This window comes from Podarcis erhardii, assembly GCF_964252035.2.
Source record: "Podarcis erhardii genome assembly, chromosome: 1".
Lineage (NCBI taxonomy): Eukaryota > Metazoa > Chordata > Lepidosauria > Squamata > Lacertidae > Podarcis > Podarcis erhardii.
The window spans coordinates 116,801,664-116,823,920 of NC_138497.1; the positions used below are offsets into that span (position 1 = coordinate 116,801,664).

Below are 22,257 nucleotides of genomic sequence, written 5' to 3' on the forward strand. Positions count from 1 at the left end.
AACAACAACAGGCCCAGGACAGAATCTTGTGGCACTCCGCTTGTCACTTTTTTCCAGGATAAGGAACAGTTATTGAGCACTCTTTGGGATTGGTCAGTCAACCAGCTATAAATCCACCTAAGAGTTACCTCATCCAACCCACATTTTACCAGCTTCTCTACAAGAATATGATGGGGAACTTTGTCAAAAGCCTTACTGAAAGCAAGGTGCACAACATCCATAGCATTCCCATGATCCACCAGGCTTGTAGCTTTATCCAGAGAGAGAAGGAAAGAGATTCGTCTTGCATGACTTGTTTTTGAGAAACCATGCTGGTTCTTAGTAATCACAGCATCCGTGAATCTCAATTCTTTTAAAGTAGCTAGGTGTGCCCTTTTATCTTGGGTTGCAGCTTATAATAACAATAATTTTGCCGCCATCTCAAACTTTTCCCCAATGTCCCAGGGCAGGTTACAACAATTAAGACAGTATCAAAAACTTAAACTGTAAACAACTTAGAACCACAGAAATCTAGTGGGTTTCAGGACTTCCGGGGAGACCTCATGGCTGGTTAGTCATCTCTGTCAAGACCCTTGGCAGAGATAATTAAGTGGTGATTAGTGATGGCTACTGTATCTTATTACAGTGGTGCCCCGCAAGACGAATGCCTCGCAAGACGAAAAACTCGCTAGACGAAAGGGTTTTCCGTTTTTCGAGGTGCTTCGCAAGACGAATTTCCCTATGGGCTTGCTTCGCAAGACGAAAATGTCTTGCGAGTTTGCTTCCTTTTTCTTAAAGCCATTAATACCCGGGGAATCCTCCGCAAGACGAAAAAATCGCAAGACGAAGCAACTCGCGGAACGAATTAATTTCGTCTTGCGAGGCACCACTGTATGTATATCCGAGGGACAAAGGTAACAGGAATTAACTTCCAAATGTTCTGGAAGGATTACTCCCTGCCGTGCGTCCAAGAAATCTTTGAGGAACGTGGATGAGTGACGAGGGAATGGAAAAAACATAACCTTGCCCAAACCCCACAATAACCCTGGAGTTCAGTCCCTAGGGCAAAGACCAGCAAATCCTCCTTTCTTCAATTATTTTTGAAACTCCTATAAATCACTATTGAGACTTTCTCTTGTTGGTTAAAATGTTCATTTGAAATATGATCTGACAGTTGGCTTAAGAGGAGATGACATTAAGTAGCTGATAATGATTGAAGTAAGAAATGCGCTCTTGATACATACTGAAGAAAGTTTTTCAAACAGCTAAGAGATTCTCCAACTCTGAAAAAATTTCATCTTATTGTTTTCTATTTTTAATCCTCTGATGAATGTGTTGCTTGAAATGTGAAACTACATGGCTAAGACAATATATACTTTGCTTCCATACAGCATCAAAAATTTGGCTACCAGAAACAATAACCGAGTACCAAGCCCATCCAAACTTAGTGGACCTCTAATATCACCCAAACAAAATATATGCAGCAGAACATTTTTCTTCTTTAAAGATCTGCAACAGAATCTACAGCCACTTTTTTAAAAAGTCTTTAAGGGAGACTTTGAAAGTAAGGGACTTTCAAAAATACCAAACACTCAGTCTGAAGTTTCACTTGTAGTATAAATTAAGGGAGTCAATGAATGGATCTTGCCAACAATGTGATAATCTGAGTAGATGCACTGAAATCAGTGGACTTAAAACTGTCATGACTATCTTAGGACCATTTCTTCCAATGGGTTTGAGTATGACTTAGAATGACAACTCATTTGCCTAACGTGTAATGGGGGACCAAAAACACCTTTCTTGCCAGCAGCTATGGAGTCTCAGTGTACTTTCTTGGGGTACTTTCTTGGTCTCAGTAGTTACAGCAAGCAGGACCCCTGACAGAGGCATGTGAATGTAGAAACACAGTAAAAGAAGACACCAGTCCTCTTGCATGCTGCTGAAATTTCCTGCTTCCCTGTTGGAAGTAAGCAGAAGAAAAGCAAATCACACACACCTGTTGCCTGTCATCATAAGACATAAGGCATGGAGATCTGGTTTTCCTGAACTAAGAACAGACATATTGATCTTAGTGCTATGAACCACAGCACTAAGAGATATGCCTCTGCTTCCTCTTTGATGGTAAAAGGAACCAGTATAGGCTTGTCAACTGCGGAGGTATAGTCTAATGGCCCACAGAGGTTGGCTTGGTTCTGGAACTGATCCACCAGCTGGGAATTTCCCTCCACCCCTTTGGAATGTCAATGGTTTCTCCTTCTCCACCAGGCAACCTCCAGCTGCAGAAAAAAGAGAAGTGTGTGTGTTTAAGAACGTTGTTGTTCTTATTTCTCACTTTCACATATGCCCAAGGTGATGTCCCAAATACATTAAAAACAGTAACAGAACAGCACAAAACTAACGAAAGATGAATTTACAAGAAATACAGAATGGACACCTACACAGAAACCTATTCATCTAGCTGGAATTACTTATCAGAACAAGAATGTCGTTTCCAAAAAAAAGTGCATAAGGAAGGTACATGTCACATTTCAACTGGAGTGCCACTCCACAGAAGAGGCATAGCTCTCTGCTACTGTAGAGCAAGCTTTTGAGATCTTCAGAACTTGAAGGAGGAACGCTCCTGCAAGATGCAGTAACCTACTGGGTATATAAAGGTTAAGACAGGGCAAGTATACTGGGCTTGAGCTGCATAGGGCCACCACATTCTGCACTACCTGCGGCCTCGGGAACAACCTGAGCCCATCAATGCTGTCACGCAAAAGCTTACTTAATCATAGGAACAAGTAGAAGTCAAAAACTGCTAATGACCTCTGTCAGAGCTGCCTCTAGGTCCCAGCTCACAGAGGACCAACGCCTGGTTGATGTAATGTACAAGAGTCTTTATTGAAGTTTAGTTTCCATTTCAAACCCCAGAGCGTGCAGCCCTACGTCTTGACCCTAGACCGGCGAAGTCCCCTCTGAGTCACTACCCCTTCCGCACCAGTTTAAGATCCTAGCGCGGCTCCACCTCCTGCGCTGTTCCTTCCTCCTCTGGGTCCTTCTGCCCCCTGGGGTTTCCTCCCTCCTGGACTCTTCTGACGCTGACCCCCCTGAGTCTTGCCCTTCCTTCCGGCGGGCTTTAGGACCTGGCTCCCTATCCGGGCTACCTGCTGTGCCGCTCGCCTGTACATTTGAACTTGGCACGCGCGCCCAGCCGGTGACTTTCCTCTTGACCGTTTCCCCGCTCTCCGATGGAGGCGTGGCCAATCCTGACTCATCTCCTCCCTCTGGTGGTGAGAAGACTGGTCCCGATGCCTGGGACTCCTCCCCCCCCACTACGCTCTGGTGGGGACGCTGGTCCTGATTTCCAACTGCTGCTCAGGGAGTCCCCGCTGGCCCCTTCCTTCTGGGGTTTCCCCCTTGGCACCCCCCTTGCCCTGGCCATCGGCGCTCCTCTCTGTGAATCTTCCGATTCGCTGGAGAGACTCGTGGAATCTCTCTGACCACTGTCACTGCCTACACCCCCCTCGGATTCCTCCTCCTCACTCTCCATTTGCTCCTTCTCCTGTGTCTCTGCTCCTGAACCCCTGACAACCTCCTTGCCTATGGGCTGATCTCCCTTGGGCAACTGGCTTCTCATGACTGAAGATACAGTCAGTAGGACTTTAGACAGCAAGTCTGCTCCTGCCAGGGGCAAAGCGGGGGTTAAAGAGATCATGTGATAATATCTTAGCAGGACACATAATACTTAATGATAATGCACATCATTGTATACCGGGCTTTGCTGTCATTTAAGGTATGATTTTTCTGTTCACTTAATCCCAGTCCTTTCACAGTGCAGCTACCCTACTCTTCTCTTGACACATTCCATGAACTCCTACTGCCCACCAGGAAACTCCCTTAACAAGCAAAGTAATTCACATTTTGTTCTGTAACCATTTGCCTCACAGTATGAATATCCTTACCTAAATAAAAGGTTGATTTCTTAAGAAAAGGTATCGGGGGAGAGGGAGCTGTTGGCACTATGCACCGAGAGTAAATCTAGATAAAGTCAACAAGTTTCTTAAAGCCAAACAAGACAAGATGCTTGAGATTCATAAGTGGACGTTCCACTGCTTAGAATTTCAGCAAATAGTAGCTGAAGGAGAATCCAATCCAGATCTGGGCCATGGCACTGTGGGAAAGAGGTTAAACCACTCTCCTTGCAACGCTTTCCCAATGAACTCTCCACAAAAACGCACTATTTCCTTGCGGGGAAATCTTATGCATACTGTATGCAATTTTAATTAAGAAAATTGTGCAGGAGAAAGAGTTACCACCCAACCTGGTAAGTGCTTCAGTCACATTACCCTGCTTGTTCACCAAAATTTAAACAGACAGGAGTTTTGACTACCTGGCTGTTCTACCCCATCCTGTTCATGTTCTATGGTGGTCTGTCAAGTATTAATTAGGAATACAGTCATACCTCGAGTTGAATGCGCTTCGGGTTGAGCGCGTTCGAGTTGCGCTCTGCGGCAACCCGGACGTAACGGAGCACGTTACTTCCAGGTTTTGCCGCTCGCACATGTGCAGACACTCAAAATGACGTCACGCGCATGCGCGGAAGCAGCGAAACGCGGCATGAGCACGCTCAGACGCACCGTCGCGTCTTGTGTTCCATTCGGGATGTGAACAGGGCTCCGGAACTGATCCCGTTCGCATCCCGAGGTACCACTGTACTAAATTTCAAGCATTCAAACAAGGAACTCAGGGTCTAACCAAGCAGCAGCTACTAATCAAAATGTCACTACTGTAGTGGCATATTAGTATAATCTTCAATAATGGAAATATGAAATACCAAATGCACTGTTAAAGTTAAATAAATGCTGTCATAAATGGGTTTAATTCTCTACAGGTTCATAGATATATACACTGCAAACACCCCACCCCACCCCCACATAACTCCTATTTAACTTGGTCTTCAAGACTTTTATGTAACAGAAATGGGGGAAACTGAATCTGAGCTACTTTGGACATTACCATCAACTGACTTGCCCATTCAGCTTTTGTATTTCTTGTCCAACACAGGAAGGTGGGTGGGTGTGAGTGGGTGGGTGTGTCTTCCCTGCAGTATAATGCACAAGCTGTATCCTTATACAGTGGTACCTCGGGTTACATACCCCTCAGGTTACAGATTCTGCTAACCCAGAAATAGTACCTTGGGCTAAGTACTTTGCTTCAGGATGAGAACAGAAATTGTGCGGCGGTGGCAGTGGGAGGCCCCATTAGCTAAAGTGGTACATCAGGTTAAGAACAGTTTCAGGTTAAGAACGGACCTCCGGAACGAATTAAATTCTTAACCCAAGGTACCACTGTATAAGGTTCATACTTTAGTGGGGACAGGTGTACAAGTTCTTTATTTGAACATGGCACCTGAAGCTCATAGCAACTTCTCAGGCACAGGAACCACTCGCCCACAGTGCCTCTATCCTACCCGGATTCAAATGCAGCTTATATTTCCTTATCCATCTCGCCACTGCTTTCATGCAGATTCCAATGCTCTCTCCCAAGTCAAATGTTATGGAGAAATAGAACTGTCTGTCATCAGCATGCTGCTGGTACCTTGTTTCCAAACTCCTAATGATTATTCCTGGCAGCTTCATATAGGTGTTGAACAACAATGGAGTTAAAATAGTGCCTTGCAGCACCTCATAACGTAACCTCCAGAAGCCTGTAAAGTACTTCCCCAGTCCCACTCTCCTTAGTCCCAGAAGCAGAACCAAAATCATTGTAACACAGTGCTCCAAATTCCCATTCTTGAGCCAGTCAAGGAAGATACCATGGTTGATGGTCTCAAAAGCCATAGATCAAGAAGCAGGATCAAGCTCACACACACCCTCTCCCACCCACTGCAAATATCCATTAGGAAGACCAAGGGCAACTCAGTCCCATGGCCAGACCTGAACCCAGATTAGAACAGATCTAAATAATCCGCTATCAAAACATGCTTGTAGCTGCCCCATCATCCTCCCAAAGGGTGTATTTGTTACTGGTCAACAGTTGTTCCAGTCTAAGGTGTTCAAAGTCGGTTTCTTTAGGAGAAGCCACACACCTACCTTTTCCAAGACATCAGAGACCATTCCCCCCCCGCAAGTAATGAACCATGCTCTGGACCCAACCAATCAGACCCTGTCGGCTAGATTTAATAACCCAGGCACTGGCCCAGGGCCTACATATGATCTCCTAATTCAGATGTTATGGAGAAATGAGACTTGAGTCTGCCCCCAAACTCTCTTTTCGAATTAAATGAGGCCAAAGGGAGGAATAGCGGAAAGCGGCAACGGCTTTTTCCTGCCTCTCCGTCCCCTTCTTCTTGCAAGGAAAGCACCGGCTTCGGGCCCTTTCCGCGAGGGGCGGCGGGGCGAGGCCTTGCCCCCTGTCTCGGGAAGCCCCCGTCCAGCTGGCGTCCCACCGGGGAGGAACCGCCCTCGCCCAGGCTTCCCCCGCCGCCCCACCCGCTTACCGCCTCTTGGGGAAGGTGCTCGGCTGAGGGCGAGCCGGCGCCGGCGCCGCCCGCCCTCGGCACTGGGCAGCGGACAGGTGCGCCTCCGGCGGCCCGCTCCTCAGGTGGCCCGAGAGGATCCGCAGCCTCCGGTGCGCAGCCGACGGGGAAGCGCCGCTCTTGCCGCCTGCCGGCCCTTCTGCCGCCGCCATCGCGCTTCCGCGTTGAGCCCTCAGCGTCAGGGTGAAAGGTCGAACGCGGCGGCCCGCGGCACTTATAGGCTGTCCCGCCGCGCGGCGCGCGTGCGCGGCCCAGCCCAGCCCCCCCCCCCCGCCCAAATTATCCACTGTATTATCCGCTGAGTCTGTTTGGGAGAGCGGGCAATACGAGAGGAACCCGCGAGCGGTGGCTCCGCCCACCTCCCCTTCTGGCTCCTCCCCCTGCTTAACGTTGGAATCTTGGCCCTGGGCCTGGCCCACCAGCGACACAGGCAGGTCAAACCGTCCTGCAAAACTTGACCTGTGCGAGAGGTGTCGCCCTGATTGGGCAGCCTTGGTGGAATTATAGAACTGTCAAGTTGGAAGGGATCCTGTGGGTCATCTAGTAACCCCCTGCAATGCAGGAATATGCAGCTGGCACACACAGGGATTGAACCTGCCACCTTGGTGTTAAATCAAAAGATAACCAAAGAGCTATCCAGGAATGTTTAGGGCCGGCACAATTTATTAGGTGCAGGGCCGGCTCACCCATGAGGCAAAGTGAGTTGGCCACCTCAGGCGGCAGGATCCATGGAGCGGGGCAGATCCCAATGTATATCCCATAGAATCATAGAGTTGTAGAGTTGGGGGATCCAAGGGTCATCTAGACCAACCCCACAGGAATCTCAACATCCAGTTTGAAACCACATCTGCTGTGCTTTGGCAAGTTGTGATAGCGGTTTTATTGCTGCAGTCGACAATCAACAAAAACGATTTGTGAAGCAACTTCTTTTGATTTAACTGTCTTTTGTTTCCACAGCCAGAGGCTGCCCTTCAGGGACACAGCCGTTTGCAGTGAACAGTTGCTGCACACAAAAACATTTTAAGTTTCTAGAATAAACTCTTTTGTATAAACTATCCAATCCCTTCCTTATAACAATAAAAACTTATGTCAATTGAATTTTAAAAAAGATTCATATTCCTTATAGCCCCAAATCTCAGATTACGTCTGTTTTGTTTGATATGCAAAAGCAGAGAAGAAATAGCTAAATTTATCACAAAATGATTTTAGGCAGACCAACCAGATATTATTCTCCCTTTGCTCCTGTTTCACCCAGCCCTTCTTCACTGGCAGGGAGGGTGGGCGGAGGCTGCAATTTTGTAGTTTGCCTCAGGCACCAAAATATCTGGGCCGACCCTGTTAAGTAAGACGTTGGTTTTTGGTGGACATGGGTCTTAGTTTGTCAGGTGCTCTCTATGGTGGTGCTGTGGGTTAAACCACAGAGCCTAGGGCTTGCCGACCAGTACCGCTCCGGCAGGAAGGTAAACAGCATTTCCATGTTCTGCTCTGGTTCGCCAGAAGCAGCTTAGTCATGCTGGCCACAGGACCCGGAAGCTGTACACCGGCTCCCTCGGCCAATAAAGCAAGATGAGCGCCGCAACCAGAGTCGTCCGCGACTGGACCTAACGGTCAGGGGTACCTTTACCTTTATAGTTTGGGGAATTTTTATTTGTATTTTTAAAATGCTTTTGCAGTGGGGTTCACATTTCCTCTCAAATTAATTTTATTTCCTCTCAAACATCATTTTCAATAAAACAAAATAAGGTGGTTTTCAGAAGTTTAGAGTAAAAAATAGCATGTGACAGTACGTAATCAAAATCATCATTGAAATCATTCGAAACTGACTTCATAAAAATGGTGGCAGCTAACATCTATAAAATCCTAGGTTAATCGAAAAGCGTTTTAAGGTCAGTTTAAAGGTAAGCACAAAGGACATGGTTCCAAAGACGTGCCAGCACTACTGAAAAGGCCTGTTGCTCTGGCCAAGATTAAAAATCCTGAGGGCAGGCCACAGAGTAGATGCTCCCAAGCCCATTTCAGGGCCCAGCTCATAAGGGTGCACATGGTCTTTTAAATAACCTGGCATCCAAAGCAAGGGAGGAACAGTCAAAAGCAACACTTTAAATTGAGCTGGGAAAGTAATAGGTAGTTGCCTATGCAACTGGAACAATATGGATGTAATATAGTCATTATATTTGACTTCCAAAAGCATTTGGCTGCCAGCATTCTGTGTTGCAATTGCAGAATCTTTAGATTAAAGAAGATAACCTCTGGATAACTGCAGTGTCGGCTCACTTTCAAGCAGTGATCGTTTATTCCAGCAGTAAATTCAAGATAAACTCATCTCCATTAATGTCTGCATTGCTCTTAAAGCTTTTGCAGATGACCTATTTTTGACCCTGCAGGAGCCAGAATCTAGTACGAAAAGAGTATTACAATTGATTCAGGACTTTGGTCGGGTGGCGGGATTTAAATTAAACAAACAGAAAACCAAGGTGTTGGGAAAAAATTTGACAGATACAGAGTCAGAACGGTTTCAGAGAGAAACAGAACTAACTGTTGTTAAAAAAGTAAAGTACCTAGGGGTAAACATAACAGCAAAAAATCTGAGTCTATTTAAGGATAATTATGAAAAATGTTGGTCTGAAATTAAGAGAGACTTGGACAGTTGGACAAAACTGAAGCTTTCTTTGTTAGGCCGAATTGCTGCTATTAAGATGAATGTATTGCCAAAAATGTTGTTTTTGTTTCAAACACTACAGATTGTGGACAAGACGGAGTGCTTCCGGAAGTGGCAGAAAGATATATCTAAATTTGTCTGGCAGGGCAAAAAGCCCAGAATTAAGTTTAAGATATTAACAGACGCGAAAGAAAGAGGGGGCTTTGCCCTGCCAGACTTAAAGTTGTACTATGAAGCCGCAGCTTTCTGCTGGCTAAAAGATTGGCTACTTCTCGAAGACACTGACGTACTGGACCCGGAAGGTTTTAACAATGCTTTTGGTTGGCATGCATACTTATGGTATGACAAGGTTAAGATCAATAAGGCCTTTAAGAACCATATTGTCAGGAAAGCAGTGTTTAATGTCTGGACAAAATACAAAGACTTATTGGAAAATAAAACTCCAAGGTGGCTTTCACCTCTGGAAGCTAAGGCCCGAAAAAGACCCAATATGGAGGCCAAATGGCCAAAATATTGGGAAATATTAGAAAAAGACGGAGACAATTGGAAATTGCAGAGTTTGGAGAAAATGAAGGACAAAGTGCGAGACTGGTTACATTATGCTCAGATTAACAAAGTTTTTAAAAATGACAAAAAGTTAGGGTTCCAGGTGGAGAAATCGAAGTTAGAAACAGAATTGTTAGAACCAAAGACTAAGGTACTATCTAGAATGTATAACTTGCTGTTAAAATGGAACACACAAGACGAAATGGTTAAATCGGCTATGATAAAGTGGGCACAGGACATTGGGCATAACATTATGTTTGAGGACTGGGAAAGGTTATGGACCACTGGGCTGAACTTCACTGCATGTAATGCTCTGAAGGAAAATGTAATGAAAATGATATATAGATGGTACATAACCCCAGTTAAACTTGCCAAAATATACCATTCGTCTGATAATAAATGTTGGAAATGTAAAGAAAATGAAGGAACATTCTTTCACCTCTGGTGGACATGCCCTAAGGTGAAGGCCTTCTGGGAAATGATATATAATGAGCTGAAAAAGGTATTTAAGTATACCTTCACCAAGAAACCAGAGGCCTTCCTTTTGGGTATTGTCGGCCAGAAGGTGCTAAAGAAGGACCGAACATTTTTTATGTATGCAACAACGGCAGCAAGGATACTCATCACAAAAAACTGGAAAACTCAAGATCTACCCACACTGGAAGAGTGGCAGATGCAGCTGATGGACTATATGCAACTGGCCGAGATGACTGGCAGAATCCGAGACCTGGGAGAAGAGAGGATTGAGGAAGACTGGAAGAAATTTAAGATGTATTTACAAAAACATTGTAATTTGGTTGAATGTTAAGAAGGATGCTAGATTATAAAAAATTGGCCACCACTAAATTAGATTTTGAATTTGATGATAAGTGAGATTAAAGAAAACATAAATTTTATGGAGAATTGCTAGATTATACTTAAATGAGTGGATATAAGATCGTAAACAAGTTGATAATTTGCTTGGAAAAACCTTTTAACGATGTAAATGGGAGCGGGAGACGTGAGGGAGTCCAAAGAAGTGATGAAACTACGTTGTGATGGAAGTAAGATTGTTTATTATCGGTGCATTTGTATTCAAAAACTCTAATAAATATTTATAAAAAAAAAAAAAATGTCTGCATTGCTAACTCTGATGCTCCGCTCTGTACTGACAAGTGAAGACAGTACAGTGCTTTAAAACCACTGCTTTTTTTTAAGAAGATGGGGATGTATTTGCACTTGTTTCTTCGAATTCTTTTGAGCAGTGCATCCAAATCAGGTTATGTCCTCCAAAGTAGGGCACTATGGGGAACAGCTGTCGTACCAGTGAGGAGGTGATGCTCCCACTGATACTGTTTCCTTAGGTTCCACTCCCAAACAGGAACCCAGCAGCAGACTTAATGACTATAAAGAATAGCCCCAAACATTCTCACGGGTAAAACTGGCGTGGACCCCATCCACAAGGTCAGCCCAGGAAATGGGCTACAAAAATACGTTGGAATAACAGCTTGTTAAACAACTTGAGAGCTTACGGCGTCTTTAACCTCTAAATGAAGCAGACTTGCACAACAGCCCAGATTTGGGAGGGAGACAGCGCTGAGAATCCTTATTGATGGACAACAACATGTCTTAAACTGTGTTCCGGCAGGCGAATGGACATAATGATTTCTTTAATATGAGAGGAGATATGCACCGGCGACTGAAGATATTTTGAGAGGTTAAGATCGGAATTTGGAAATGGGCATAACAACAGCGAAGAAAGCGGGGGGGGGGGGATGTGTGAGACAATTTCTCCAGACATCCAGAATGTGGGAAGCCCCTCTGAAATGTTCTTTAAGTTGAAATGTAATTTGGTCTTATCTGTTTGTATTGTGATTGGATTGGATTTGTTACCAATTTGGGATGTATTTATTTATTTATTTATTTAGAGAGAGTGGAGAAGGCGGTACCCTTGGTGGAGGGCGGCAGACCACCACCTGATGCTGAGAGTGCCCCCTCAAGTAGCAGTAGTGTTGGCAGCAAGACTAGATCAATTGTTGCTGTTGGCACAACTCGTGAGATGTGGGGGTTGGGGTGAAGCAGTTGGTGGGCAATGTGTCCGGTGGCATTAGAGATGCTGCAAATATTTGGTCCTCCGCTGAGCTCAGGCACTTTCTGCTGGCTGTTGTCAGTATCAGTCAGCACTGAGCTGGGTTTGGATGCAGCGTATTGTAAGCTATGGTTTTCCCAGTAGTGATGTATGGAAGTGAAAGCTGGACCATAAAGAAGACTGATCGCCAAAGAATTGATGCTTTTGAATTATGGTGCTGGAGGAGACTCTTGAGAGTCCCGTGGACTGCAAGAAAATCAAACCTATCCATTCTGAATGAAATCAGCCCTGAGTGCTCACTGGAAGGACAGATCGTGAAGCTGAGGCTCCAATACTTTGGCCACCTCATGAGAAGAGAAGACTCCCTGGAAAAGACCCTGATGTTGGGAAAGATGGAGGGCACAAGGAGAAGGGGACGACAGAGGACGAGATGGTTGGACAGTGTTCTCGAAGCTACCAACATGAGTCTGACCAAACTGCAGGAGGCAGTGGAAGACAGGAGTGCCTGGCGTGCTCTGGTCCATGGGGTCACGAAGAGTCGGACACGACTAAACGACTAAACAACAACAATATTGTTGGCAGCCACTAAGCATACTGGATTGATTTAGTTTGGATTGCTGTGCCTGTATCACACTCGTTGTTTCCTCTGGTTTGACCTGTGTGCCTAGCTCTCTTGAGAAATTAAAGCGCGTGCACACACACACACACACACACACACAATTATTATTAAAAGATTTCATTTCCACTTCTAACTACCTTGCTAAACAAAGTGTTATGAAATGTTCATGTAGTAATCCTTAATTAAAACCATTGCCCTCTCCCTGAATGAAAACATTCTTAAACCCACAGAAGGATTGTCAGAATGGACATGAAAGTACAATAAACAATACCCACAAACTGTATTTACATAGTGATGCAATGACTTGATGTAAATATAATCCTTATGGTGAAATTAGGCGGAGAGTTCGTTTGAATAAGGATTGCAAGAAATTGTACAGCCAACACCTTGGGATGAAGATAAAGCTTGTATTTTCAACCAGACGGGCACATACTAACTACCTTGAATAACTACTTGGTCTCATAATGGTTGGCTGGTTATGTAGGCTGCAATCCTTCACTCATCAGTATTTACCAGTAGGATATATTTCTGAGTACGTATAGTTGGATTCCACTGTTAGTTTCTTAACTTTTTTTCTAAAAAGGACTCAAGGGCTATCCATTCTCTCAAACCTTTCACTTATTTATTTACTTGGGGATTTTCTTTTGTTGTCTTGAATTCATTGGTCTTCTGCAGATTTCCTCAAAATATAAACTTCTCACAAAGCTATTAGAAGTCTCTTGTTTTTTTTAAAAAAAGTTTATCAGAGTTTCAAAGCAGAAGTGTCCTTTTTGAAATATGATGTTACAAATAAGAGTTCAGAATGCTACCAGGAACCCATCCTGAATTCTAATAAGTTATAATCTAAGTTTGTTTACCAACTTCACCGTTTGCCTTGGGGAACATTTTGAGAAGAACAGAAATCAGCAATCTAGATCACCAACAACATTTTTGTTCACTGGCTGTAGTGAGGACACAAAGGCCATAAAATCTTGGCTCAAGGGTGGGGTCACGATGAAACAGTATTATCTAAAAATGATTCTAGTAAGTAGACAACCCTAATAAAGCAAAAGCATGAAAGACAAACTTCTGTATTTCACAACCTAGTAAGTCAATGCTTGTTTACGCTTATTTGTTACTTATTACGTATAATGATTTTAAAGAATCATAGAATTGGAAAGGAGCACAAGGGCCATCTAGTCCAACCCCTTGCAATGCAGGAATCTTTTGCCCAACATGGGGCTCAAACCCACCACCCTGAGATTCAGAGTTTTATGCTCTACCAAGTGAGCTATGCATCACTGTATTTTTCCCTTACCATGTTCTGTCCTTCCATTTTGAAATGTTTTATTTTAAAAACCTAAGCTGTTAGTATAATAAAGAAGCTTTAAGCGGTTTGTTCCAACCTTGAAGATAACAGTTCCAAGTTAAGCCAGGAAAATATATTAGCGACTACACAGCAAAAATTATACCTTTGTGTGTGCCCGTGCAAGTTTATGTATGGTTTTTCCTTTCCGGAGGCTGAAAAATGGTAAGTCAAACTTTGCTAGGGGTTGTGAGGTGTGAAGAAGCCGGAAATGTTGTGATGCAAGGAATCTGGGCTTCGATGCTTTCTCTATGTAATGGATTGTGTTCCCATGCATGTAAAGAGGAAAATCTAGAGATATTTTTGATACACAGAACCTGAATTTTGGGGGAGGATGCTACTGCTTTGGAACATTTTAGCATTCTGGATTCTGTGGAATAGGTCTTTGGATTCTGTGGAATAGGTCTCCACCCCATATTTCTATAAAAGCTGTTCTCTCACACTTCTAATTTAGAGAAAGCTACACAGTAATATTTTGAGAGGAACAGAGATTAACAATCTGGATCACCAACAACATTCTTTCACTGGAACACAATGTAAAAGGTAAAAAAGGCAAAAGGAAGTGGATACTTGGACAGTTAAGTCCTGTCAAAGGCAACTATGGGGTTGTGGTGCTCATCTCGCTTTCAGGCCAAGGGAGCTGGCGTTTGTCCACAGACAGCTTTTCAGGTCATGTGGCCAGCAGGACTAAGCCACTTCTGGTGCAACGGAACACTGTGACGTAAACCAGAGCGTACGGAAACGTCGTTTACCTTCCTGCCACGGCAGTACCTATTTATCTACTTGCGTGCTTTGACCTTTCAAAAGAATGCGTAGCCTCCTTTTTCTTCTATCCGTCGTCCCTCACCTGCTCTTTGAGTCTCTTGAAGCGCGGCAATATCGATGTTAAAACGTCACAGCTCTCTTGCAATGATGGCAATTCTGCATTCAAGACACTCGCTATCTGACAAAGTCTGTATATTCCGTGTTCCACAAGTTCAGTTGTCTTTTACGACCACTGGGTGGTGACCCCACTGGGCGCGGTAATCCAGTCAGGGGGAAAGGGAGGCAGACCAGTGGCGTAGCGTGGGGGGTGCCGGGGGTGCCAGCCGCACCGGGCGCAACATCTGGGGGGGGGCGCGAGTCCAGAGGGCCCAGCCCCGTCGTGCCCTCGGCCCGCCCCTATTGTCAGAGCGGCCGGCCAGCCTCCGCCTGCTCCTACCTTGCCCACCCGAGGACTGCGGCAGCGCCCGCCCCCGTGGCCACCTACCCCCGCCTCGCCCATTCGCTTGCTTCCCTCGGCCCCGCCTCTCTCCGATGGCCGCGGGGGTGTCCTGCTCGGCGCCGGCGCCTTTTTTCAGGAGGTAGGGAGGCTGGACGGGGAGGTGGGGTCGGAAGCGGGCAGAGAAGGAGGGGAGCTCGTAGCCAAAAGGGCTGCGCCGGCCGGCAAAGGGCCGGGGAAAGTTTGGAGAGGAGAAATGCACCGTCATGATTTCCCGGTGGAAGCGGCAGGATTAGGGATGGCGAAGCGTAATTACGCACGAATTTCGCTGGGTGAGAGCTTGGGGGATCGATCGGCCGAAATGGGAATCAATTGGAATATGAGAAAGAGAGAGAGAGGGGGGCCATCATTCATAGGCATAGATTTGTAGGGTATGGGGGCGCAAATCCACGGGTTAGGGGGCGCAAATTACTTGCCTTGCCCCGGGTTAGGGGGCGCAAATTACTTGCCTTGCCCCGGGTTAGGGGGCGCAAATTACTTGCCTTGCCCCGGGTGCTGACAACCCACGCTACGCCGCTGAGGCAGACTATGTTTAGGGCACCTTTTCTAGCCCCTCCCCTTTTCAGAGTTAGCAGAGTGGATCCTAAAAAGGACTGCTCAGTCATGGATACAGCTGCCAAGCTGCTCAACTGCCTCGTTCCTTGAGTCAGAACGACTGAATCTGTATCCGCTGCCCATGTGCCGGTTCATGACTAGGGGCTTCCAGATATCACGATCCTGCCCCCATTGTCATTTGTTGATCGCCATGGGACTTTTGGGGTTTGGGTTTGGGATGGGTTTTTGGAAGATGCCTGTGCGTGAATTTGTTTTATGTGTGTAGATCAGTGCACGCTGACCAACACAGAGTCTTCGCAGTAGGGCTCTGTTCCGATGGCATGAGAAGTCACGACGACTGGTAGATTATTATCTGTTGCAGCCTTCATCCGCCTTCACAGCCATTGTAACATACCGCTTGTTATCATCTGCCTGTTCTGCCGCTGAGGACTTCTTGGATCATTCTTTGTCTAGCTCCTTCCCTTTGACCTTATTGCCTTGGGTGATCCTGCTGGGAGTACGAGATTCCTGATGGCTTCGCTCACAAGGGTCATAGGAACGTGCAAGCCCACTCACCACGACAAGGTGATGATCCAGCGAGTGAGACACAATGTGTAGGGAGGAACCAAAGGCATCAAATCCTGGTTCAAAAACGGGATCTTCCACACATCTAATTCAAGAAGAGAGCATGTGTGCTGAAGAATCATGTCTCAAGCAAATAGCTCTGGGTAACCAACCTAGTTTCACTGGTATTAATGAAACTGGAGCATTGATTTCAATCTACAGCAACCTGAAGGAACACCTAATTTCATCACACACACAAAAAAAGATTATATCAAGCCATTGCACCATTAGATGTTTCCAATAACAGTCCCCAGTATTAATTTTAATGATTTCAAGATAGTCACTCCTCATATACAATGCAAAGGGGCTGCCTTTGACATTCAAAGCCTATGTGAGAAATACTGCTGCCATAAATCACAATATAGAGTTTGTTTGTTCTCCTTTGGTCATCCATCCTCAGCCTTTCTGAGATAAGCTCCTTCTCAGGTTTCTAGCCTGGCTGTTGCTGCTCAGGAAAACACAGCAGAGTCTTCCTCAAACTGTTTTGGTCATAAAAGAAAGAAGGCAGCAGCAGTTATGAGGAGAGTCGGTGGCCCCATTCCTGACTGCAACCCTTGCCCTCTCACACAATCTCTCTCTTTCTTTCTATCCATCTCTAAAAGCCAGGATGCCTCTGGAACCTCCACTTGGTTTATTTGTGTCTGTTTTTCCTTCCTCAAAAAGACAACCCATTTACACTGAAGCAGAATTGTATAGGGAGCATAGGCTCCCATGGAATCCCAATGCAACAAACTTCTGATGGTTTTTTAAAAACAAAACAGTGAAGGCAGTCAGCAGTGACGGAAACAATGGAATGCCAGGAGTGCAGACAATAATGCTGGAGAATAGAAGAACATCTTGTGTTTTAAGAATTCTAAGGTCTCAAATATAGAATAAATATTAATTAATGCTGACATATCTAAATATACTGTAAACCATGTGTCTGAAATTAGTACAGGATAGCAATCCTTAAGCCATTTTGACTCTCCCAATGACGGTAAGGAAGGCAAATGGGGAAAACCTTCCCATTATCTTTTCGCCTACAAATCCTGTTTTAAGGGCTTATTTGTGTATTAGTAGGGTGCTGTGGGTTAAACCACAGAGCCTAGGAATTGCCAATCAGAAGGTTTGAATCCCCGTGACGGAGTGAGCTCCCGTTGCTCAGTTCCTGCTCCTGCCAACCTAGCAGTTCAAAAGCACATCAAAGTGCAAGTAGATAAATAGGTACCGCTCCGGCGGGAAGGTAAACAGCATTTCCGTGCCATGCTCTGGTTCGCCAGAAGTGGCTTAGTCATGCTGGCCACATGACCCGGAAGCTGTACGCCGGCTCCCTCGGCCAATAAAGCGAGATGAGCGCCGCAACCCCAGAGTCGGTTACGACTGGACCTTTACCTTTACCTTTAGGGTGAGCCTGTGACCTGGATTTAGGAACTAAAGTATTAACCATCACGAAAGAATGGCCAGACTGCCCAGGTAATGCAATCGGCAACCATTATCAGGTATCCTGGCAGGCACGATTTCTGCTGTAGACCGCCTCCTATGATGTACGTATGATGAATTTGAGGTGGTCTTTGGCTAAGGGGGTTGAGCAATGTCAAAAGTCTTTAAAAGGTTCCTGCACACTTTTGCTTAGGGTCTCTCCTTGGAAGGAGGGGAGGGGACTCTGCTGCAACAGAAAAAAATAAATATCTGCCTTGCTTCCCACTGCATCCTGCCTCCATCCATTCATCTCTGGCCGATCGTGGACTTAGGGGACTCAGAGTCCCATGGGGAATTGGGCAGCAAAAGCCAAACCCCAATTTTTTATATCACTTGCAAGGAGGAAGAGGAACAGATGGTCCAGAACGAAGCCATTAGAAATGAACATTGAAGTCAAGCTCTTTGTTATTATATGCACTCGCAAGAAAAAATGCTGTCTGGAGGGGGCCTTGGAGAGGAAGCAGGAAGGAAGCTTGAGAGAGGACAATCTACAGGCAGCTAATAAGGAATCAGTAAGGGAAGAATAGCTTGCCTTTCTGTCTGTTGCCCCAAGCTGGTTCAGGTAAGTTATTACACTTGTTCACCTCAACAAAAGTCCCTTCAGCAATTGGTCCCTTCAGGTGCTATAATGTATGAAGTTGCTTTCACAAGGAAATTAAGGCCCATCCTACGCATGGAGTGTGCCAGACTGTAACCTTTTCTTAAATCTGGGCCTCCCGCAATAGGTTCGTGTATACCCTCCCTTATGTGGCCATCTACATTAACACACCTACACATCATTAGTGTAGTGGCAAATTCAGAAGTGAGGGGCCCTTTCATGAAAGTCATGACCACATCCCTCTCAGCCATGCCCCTTCTTAGATTATACAATTCAGATTATGCCGCAAACATATAATTATACAACCTTAGATTATACAACTGTCTTACAATTGCACAATACTTCTAATTAGGGATCCATTGCAACAATCACTGCAAAGCTCCGCACGTTGCCTTTCAGCTAGATCTGTTATTTTCCATGGGCCAATGATTTGGAGCGCTCCATTGTTTCCATTCCGAGTGACTTGCGCTGTGTTTTCCACAAAGTTCCACAGTACGCAACAACTTGCACACTCCTCTATTGAAGCACCTTGCGTTTTCAGAGTTCCTAAAAGTCTAGCTTTGGAGAATGCGGTGGCTTAAAAAGCCCCCCTTTCATGCTGATTGGGTATGAAATAGAACCACTGCAAAAATAGTTCTGGGTCTTTGATTGTCCATTACCTCACTGCCACACGCACACAGAGAGGTACATGTAGTTCAACTCAATCAAATATTTTTTAAAAGCATTTCTACCCCACTCTTCAGCCCAAAGTCTCAAAGAGCAGCTTACATACAAACAATTAGATGTCTTTTACACACAAAAAAAGGCACAAAAGGGTGTCAATCCTTAAAGAACAGGTTTTGTGTGGTTTTTTTAAAAAAGCTTTTTATTGGGTTTTATACACAAGAATAATGTTATACAAATAAGTATACCTGTCATTTGTATATCACAAAAATAACATAATAAATGCGGAATAATATCTACAACATATGGTTTATTATTAGTGGTCAGTGTATAAGTTCTTGGTTCATGAATTGGTTTAAACAAAGAGGGAACAGGGTAGAATAGAGGGGTTTTTTAATTCATCAAGCATTTATTTCTATTTATTTTTTGTTAGGAAGAAAAGAGGGGGAGAGGGGGAGAGGGGAATGGTAAGTGGGATGGGTTCAGATGGTTATGCTTCTATTCTTCTGAAAGAACAGTTCTTACAATGACCATCTCAAATGGAATCAGCTGAAAGGAGAAGGTACCTGATGGAGCTGGTCTTGTTATAATGACTCCGTCCCAGGAGGCAGCCTGAATTGTAGCTACCAGATGACAATTAATCATTTCCCAATGTGGGGCTCAAACCCACAAGCCTGAGATCAAGAGTCGCATGCTCTACCAACAGATAGGTAGCCGTGTTGGTCTGCCATAGTCAAAACAAAATAAAAAAATTCCTTCCAGTAGCACCTTAAAGACCAACTAAGTTAGTTCTAGGTATGAGCTTTCGTGTGCATGCACACTTCTTCAGATCTGAAGTGTGCATGCACACGAAAGCTCATACCTAGAACTAACTTAGTTGGTCTTTAAGGTGCTACTGGAAGGAATTTTTTTATTTTGTTTCTACCAACAGAGTTATCCCATTGAGGAGGCTGGATGGAACTGGCCTTTCAGTGGAACTGATAGAATGAACCCAGCTTCCCAGTTCATCTACTACATTTTAGTTGTATATCTGCAATTTTTACTTATTTCACCTATAGGAGGACAAGTTTACTCCCTTGTAAGAGTGTTTAGGATTGCAGCCCGAGCCATTCAACTAATTGCCCTTGGATCAATACAGTGGTAATTGGAGCATAATTACTTGGGTCCATCCTGCTAGCTAATTTCTTCCATACTGCATGATTAATGTCAGTAGACCATATCCTTCCTAAGGAAGTTCTTCTGAGAACTCTTCAGTGCGAGATATACCGACTGAAAATGTTTCTTAGCGGGCGCCAATAAGTACCCTCCCTAATTACGGCTGGATCACAAAGTAGTTAATCATCATTATATGGCATTATGAATGCATTATTCTCCCTCTTTCCAAATGAGAACGGAAATATTTATCAAACACTCCTTCCTCTCCTCTACATCGCTATTTAAATATTCATATGCCTATCTAGTAATGACCCTATACATTATTATTAGGATTTCATTTGTTCTTGGGTACACTTTGAAAAACTCCAGTCCATTTTTGGTTTTCAATCTCATTTTAAACATAAGGGTGATTATTTCAAAATGAAAGGGTTTGGTTTGGCAGGGGGGGGGGGTTGAGATATTTGTACAGTGTACACCAGGGGTCCTCAAACTATGGTCCGTGGGCCGGATCCGGCCCGCCAGCCTCCTAAATGCGGCCTGCCCAAGATGCACAAGTACTGGTAAGGAGAACGTCCAAAATATTACTGATGGCGCAGCCGTGTTGTTACTGAGCTCGGGCAGCGCTTTAGTACCCTTGCACATGCATAAAGTGAGGAAAAGCTGTGAGGCAAAACGGGCACATTGGGCAAAAGTGGAGCTGAGCCTTTGCGGTGGGAAGAGGAGCAGGAGGAGAATATGGTGGCCTGGTTGGTCCTTTTGGTGCGTGCGCACTGCGATGTTTGTGTATTCTGGCTGCGTGGTGGCGGCAGTGCCAGCGGCTCTGAGGGAGGAGGGGAAGATGGCGGCATCCTCGCTGGAGAAGAAACTGCCCCGCTTGGAGGACAAACTGAAGCAGGAGAACATCGACCTCAACTTGGAGTTCAGTTTGGCCTGGGGTCAGCCTAGTAAGAGAGGCTCTGAAGGGGGAAACTGGGGTGGCAGCGGCGACAGGGGAGGTTCTGTAGAAGCCCCCCCCCCCCCGCTTGAATGACGGACACAGACCCATCTGGACAGGAGCCCCAGGGCCAGAGGGATGGGGGGCAGGGGTGGGAAGAGCTGAGCTGCCACGGAGAGGGGCCATTAGGGAAAGGCCCCGCCAGAGAAGCGAAGGGGTCAGGAAACCTGGGGTGGGGAAACAAGGGGGCTCTTGTTTACCACGCAGCCTGGGGGAGATGGAGGCCCAAGGCCAGGACACATCAGGGCAGGGAGAAAGGAGACCGAGGAATAAATTGCTGATCCGATTTACCAAATGGAACTGGCCGAACTACAGAATTGTGACTCTCAAAAAAGACACATTCAAAATTGTCCGGAGGCTGCACTTGAGGTCTGTGCGATGCTAGGCCGCCTTCAGCATGCAGTGATGGCAACAGGGACTGCTTGCAGTAGGCAGAGCTCAGTGGGGTGGCTGGATTAAGTCAGAAAAAACTGGAAGGCAGCAAAGGAGAGAAGCGAGCAAGGCTTTTTCACCGGCTCCCTTGTCTTTGGCTCTCCTTCAACTGGTTTTCAGAGATCTTTGGCTCTCCTTCTGCTGTCACTTAGTGACAACTGTGTATCATGACTTGGATCAGTGATTCTCGGAGGGTATGGCACCCCACAGTGCTGTAGCAGTAGAGCAGGGGTCCTCAAACTACGGCCCATCAGGGTCCTAAATCCAGCCCGCCCAGCCATTGCAGAACCCCACCACAAAGCCGCCGTGCTGCGCCGGCCCCCAACAGTGTCTGAGGGACAGTGAACTGGCCCTGTTTTAAAAGTTTGAGGACCCCGGTGTACACCAACCACATAGTCTATTTGGCTTACAAAACTAATAACTGAGTGTCACCTATTGGTAGAAGACGGTAATTACACTATCCAGTGATGTCATCTCATACCAAGTCAAAACATTTGTCCATATACAGTGGTACCTCGGGTTATATACGCTTCAGGTTACAGACTCCACTAACCCAGAAATAGTACCTTGGGTTAAGAACTTTGCTTCAGGATGAGAACAGAAATCGTGCTCTGGCGGCGCGGTGGCAGCAGGAGGCCCCATTAGCTAAAGTGGTGCTTCAGGTTAAGAACAGTTTCAGGTTAAGAATGGACCTCCGGAACGAATTAAGTACTTAACCCGAGGTACCACTGTATTTCAGTACTGTTTCCTCTGATTGGTGTTGTTTAGTCGTTTAGTCGTGTTCGACTCTTCATGACCCCAT

At 45.5% G+C, this 22,257-nt stretch overlaps 1 protein-coding gene across 4 annotated transcripts in view; it reads right to left on the reverse strand.

Annotated features, from left to right (window-relative positions):
- AGPS (alkylglycerone phosphate synthase) overlaps nt 1-22,257 on the reverse strand; it is a 70,654-nt gene that overhangs the window by 43,281 nt on the left and 5,116 nt on the right. Inside the window, exon 1 of one of the 4 annotated variants that reach the window (XM_081876622.1) lies at nt 6,461-6,727. The exons of 2 other annotated variants lie outside the window; for them this stretch is intronic. In XM_081876622.1, coding sequence (XP_081732748.1) covers nt 6,461-6,651 — 191 coding nt within the window. In that variant the 5' untranslated portion in view covers nt 6,652-6,727. Of the gene's footprint in view, nt 1-6,053; nt 6,083-6,460; nt 6,728-22,257 lie in introns of those variants that run through there. One more of the 4 variants, XM_081876625.1, reaches the window with a different exon arrangement.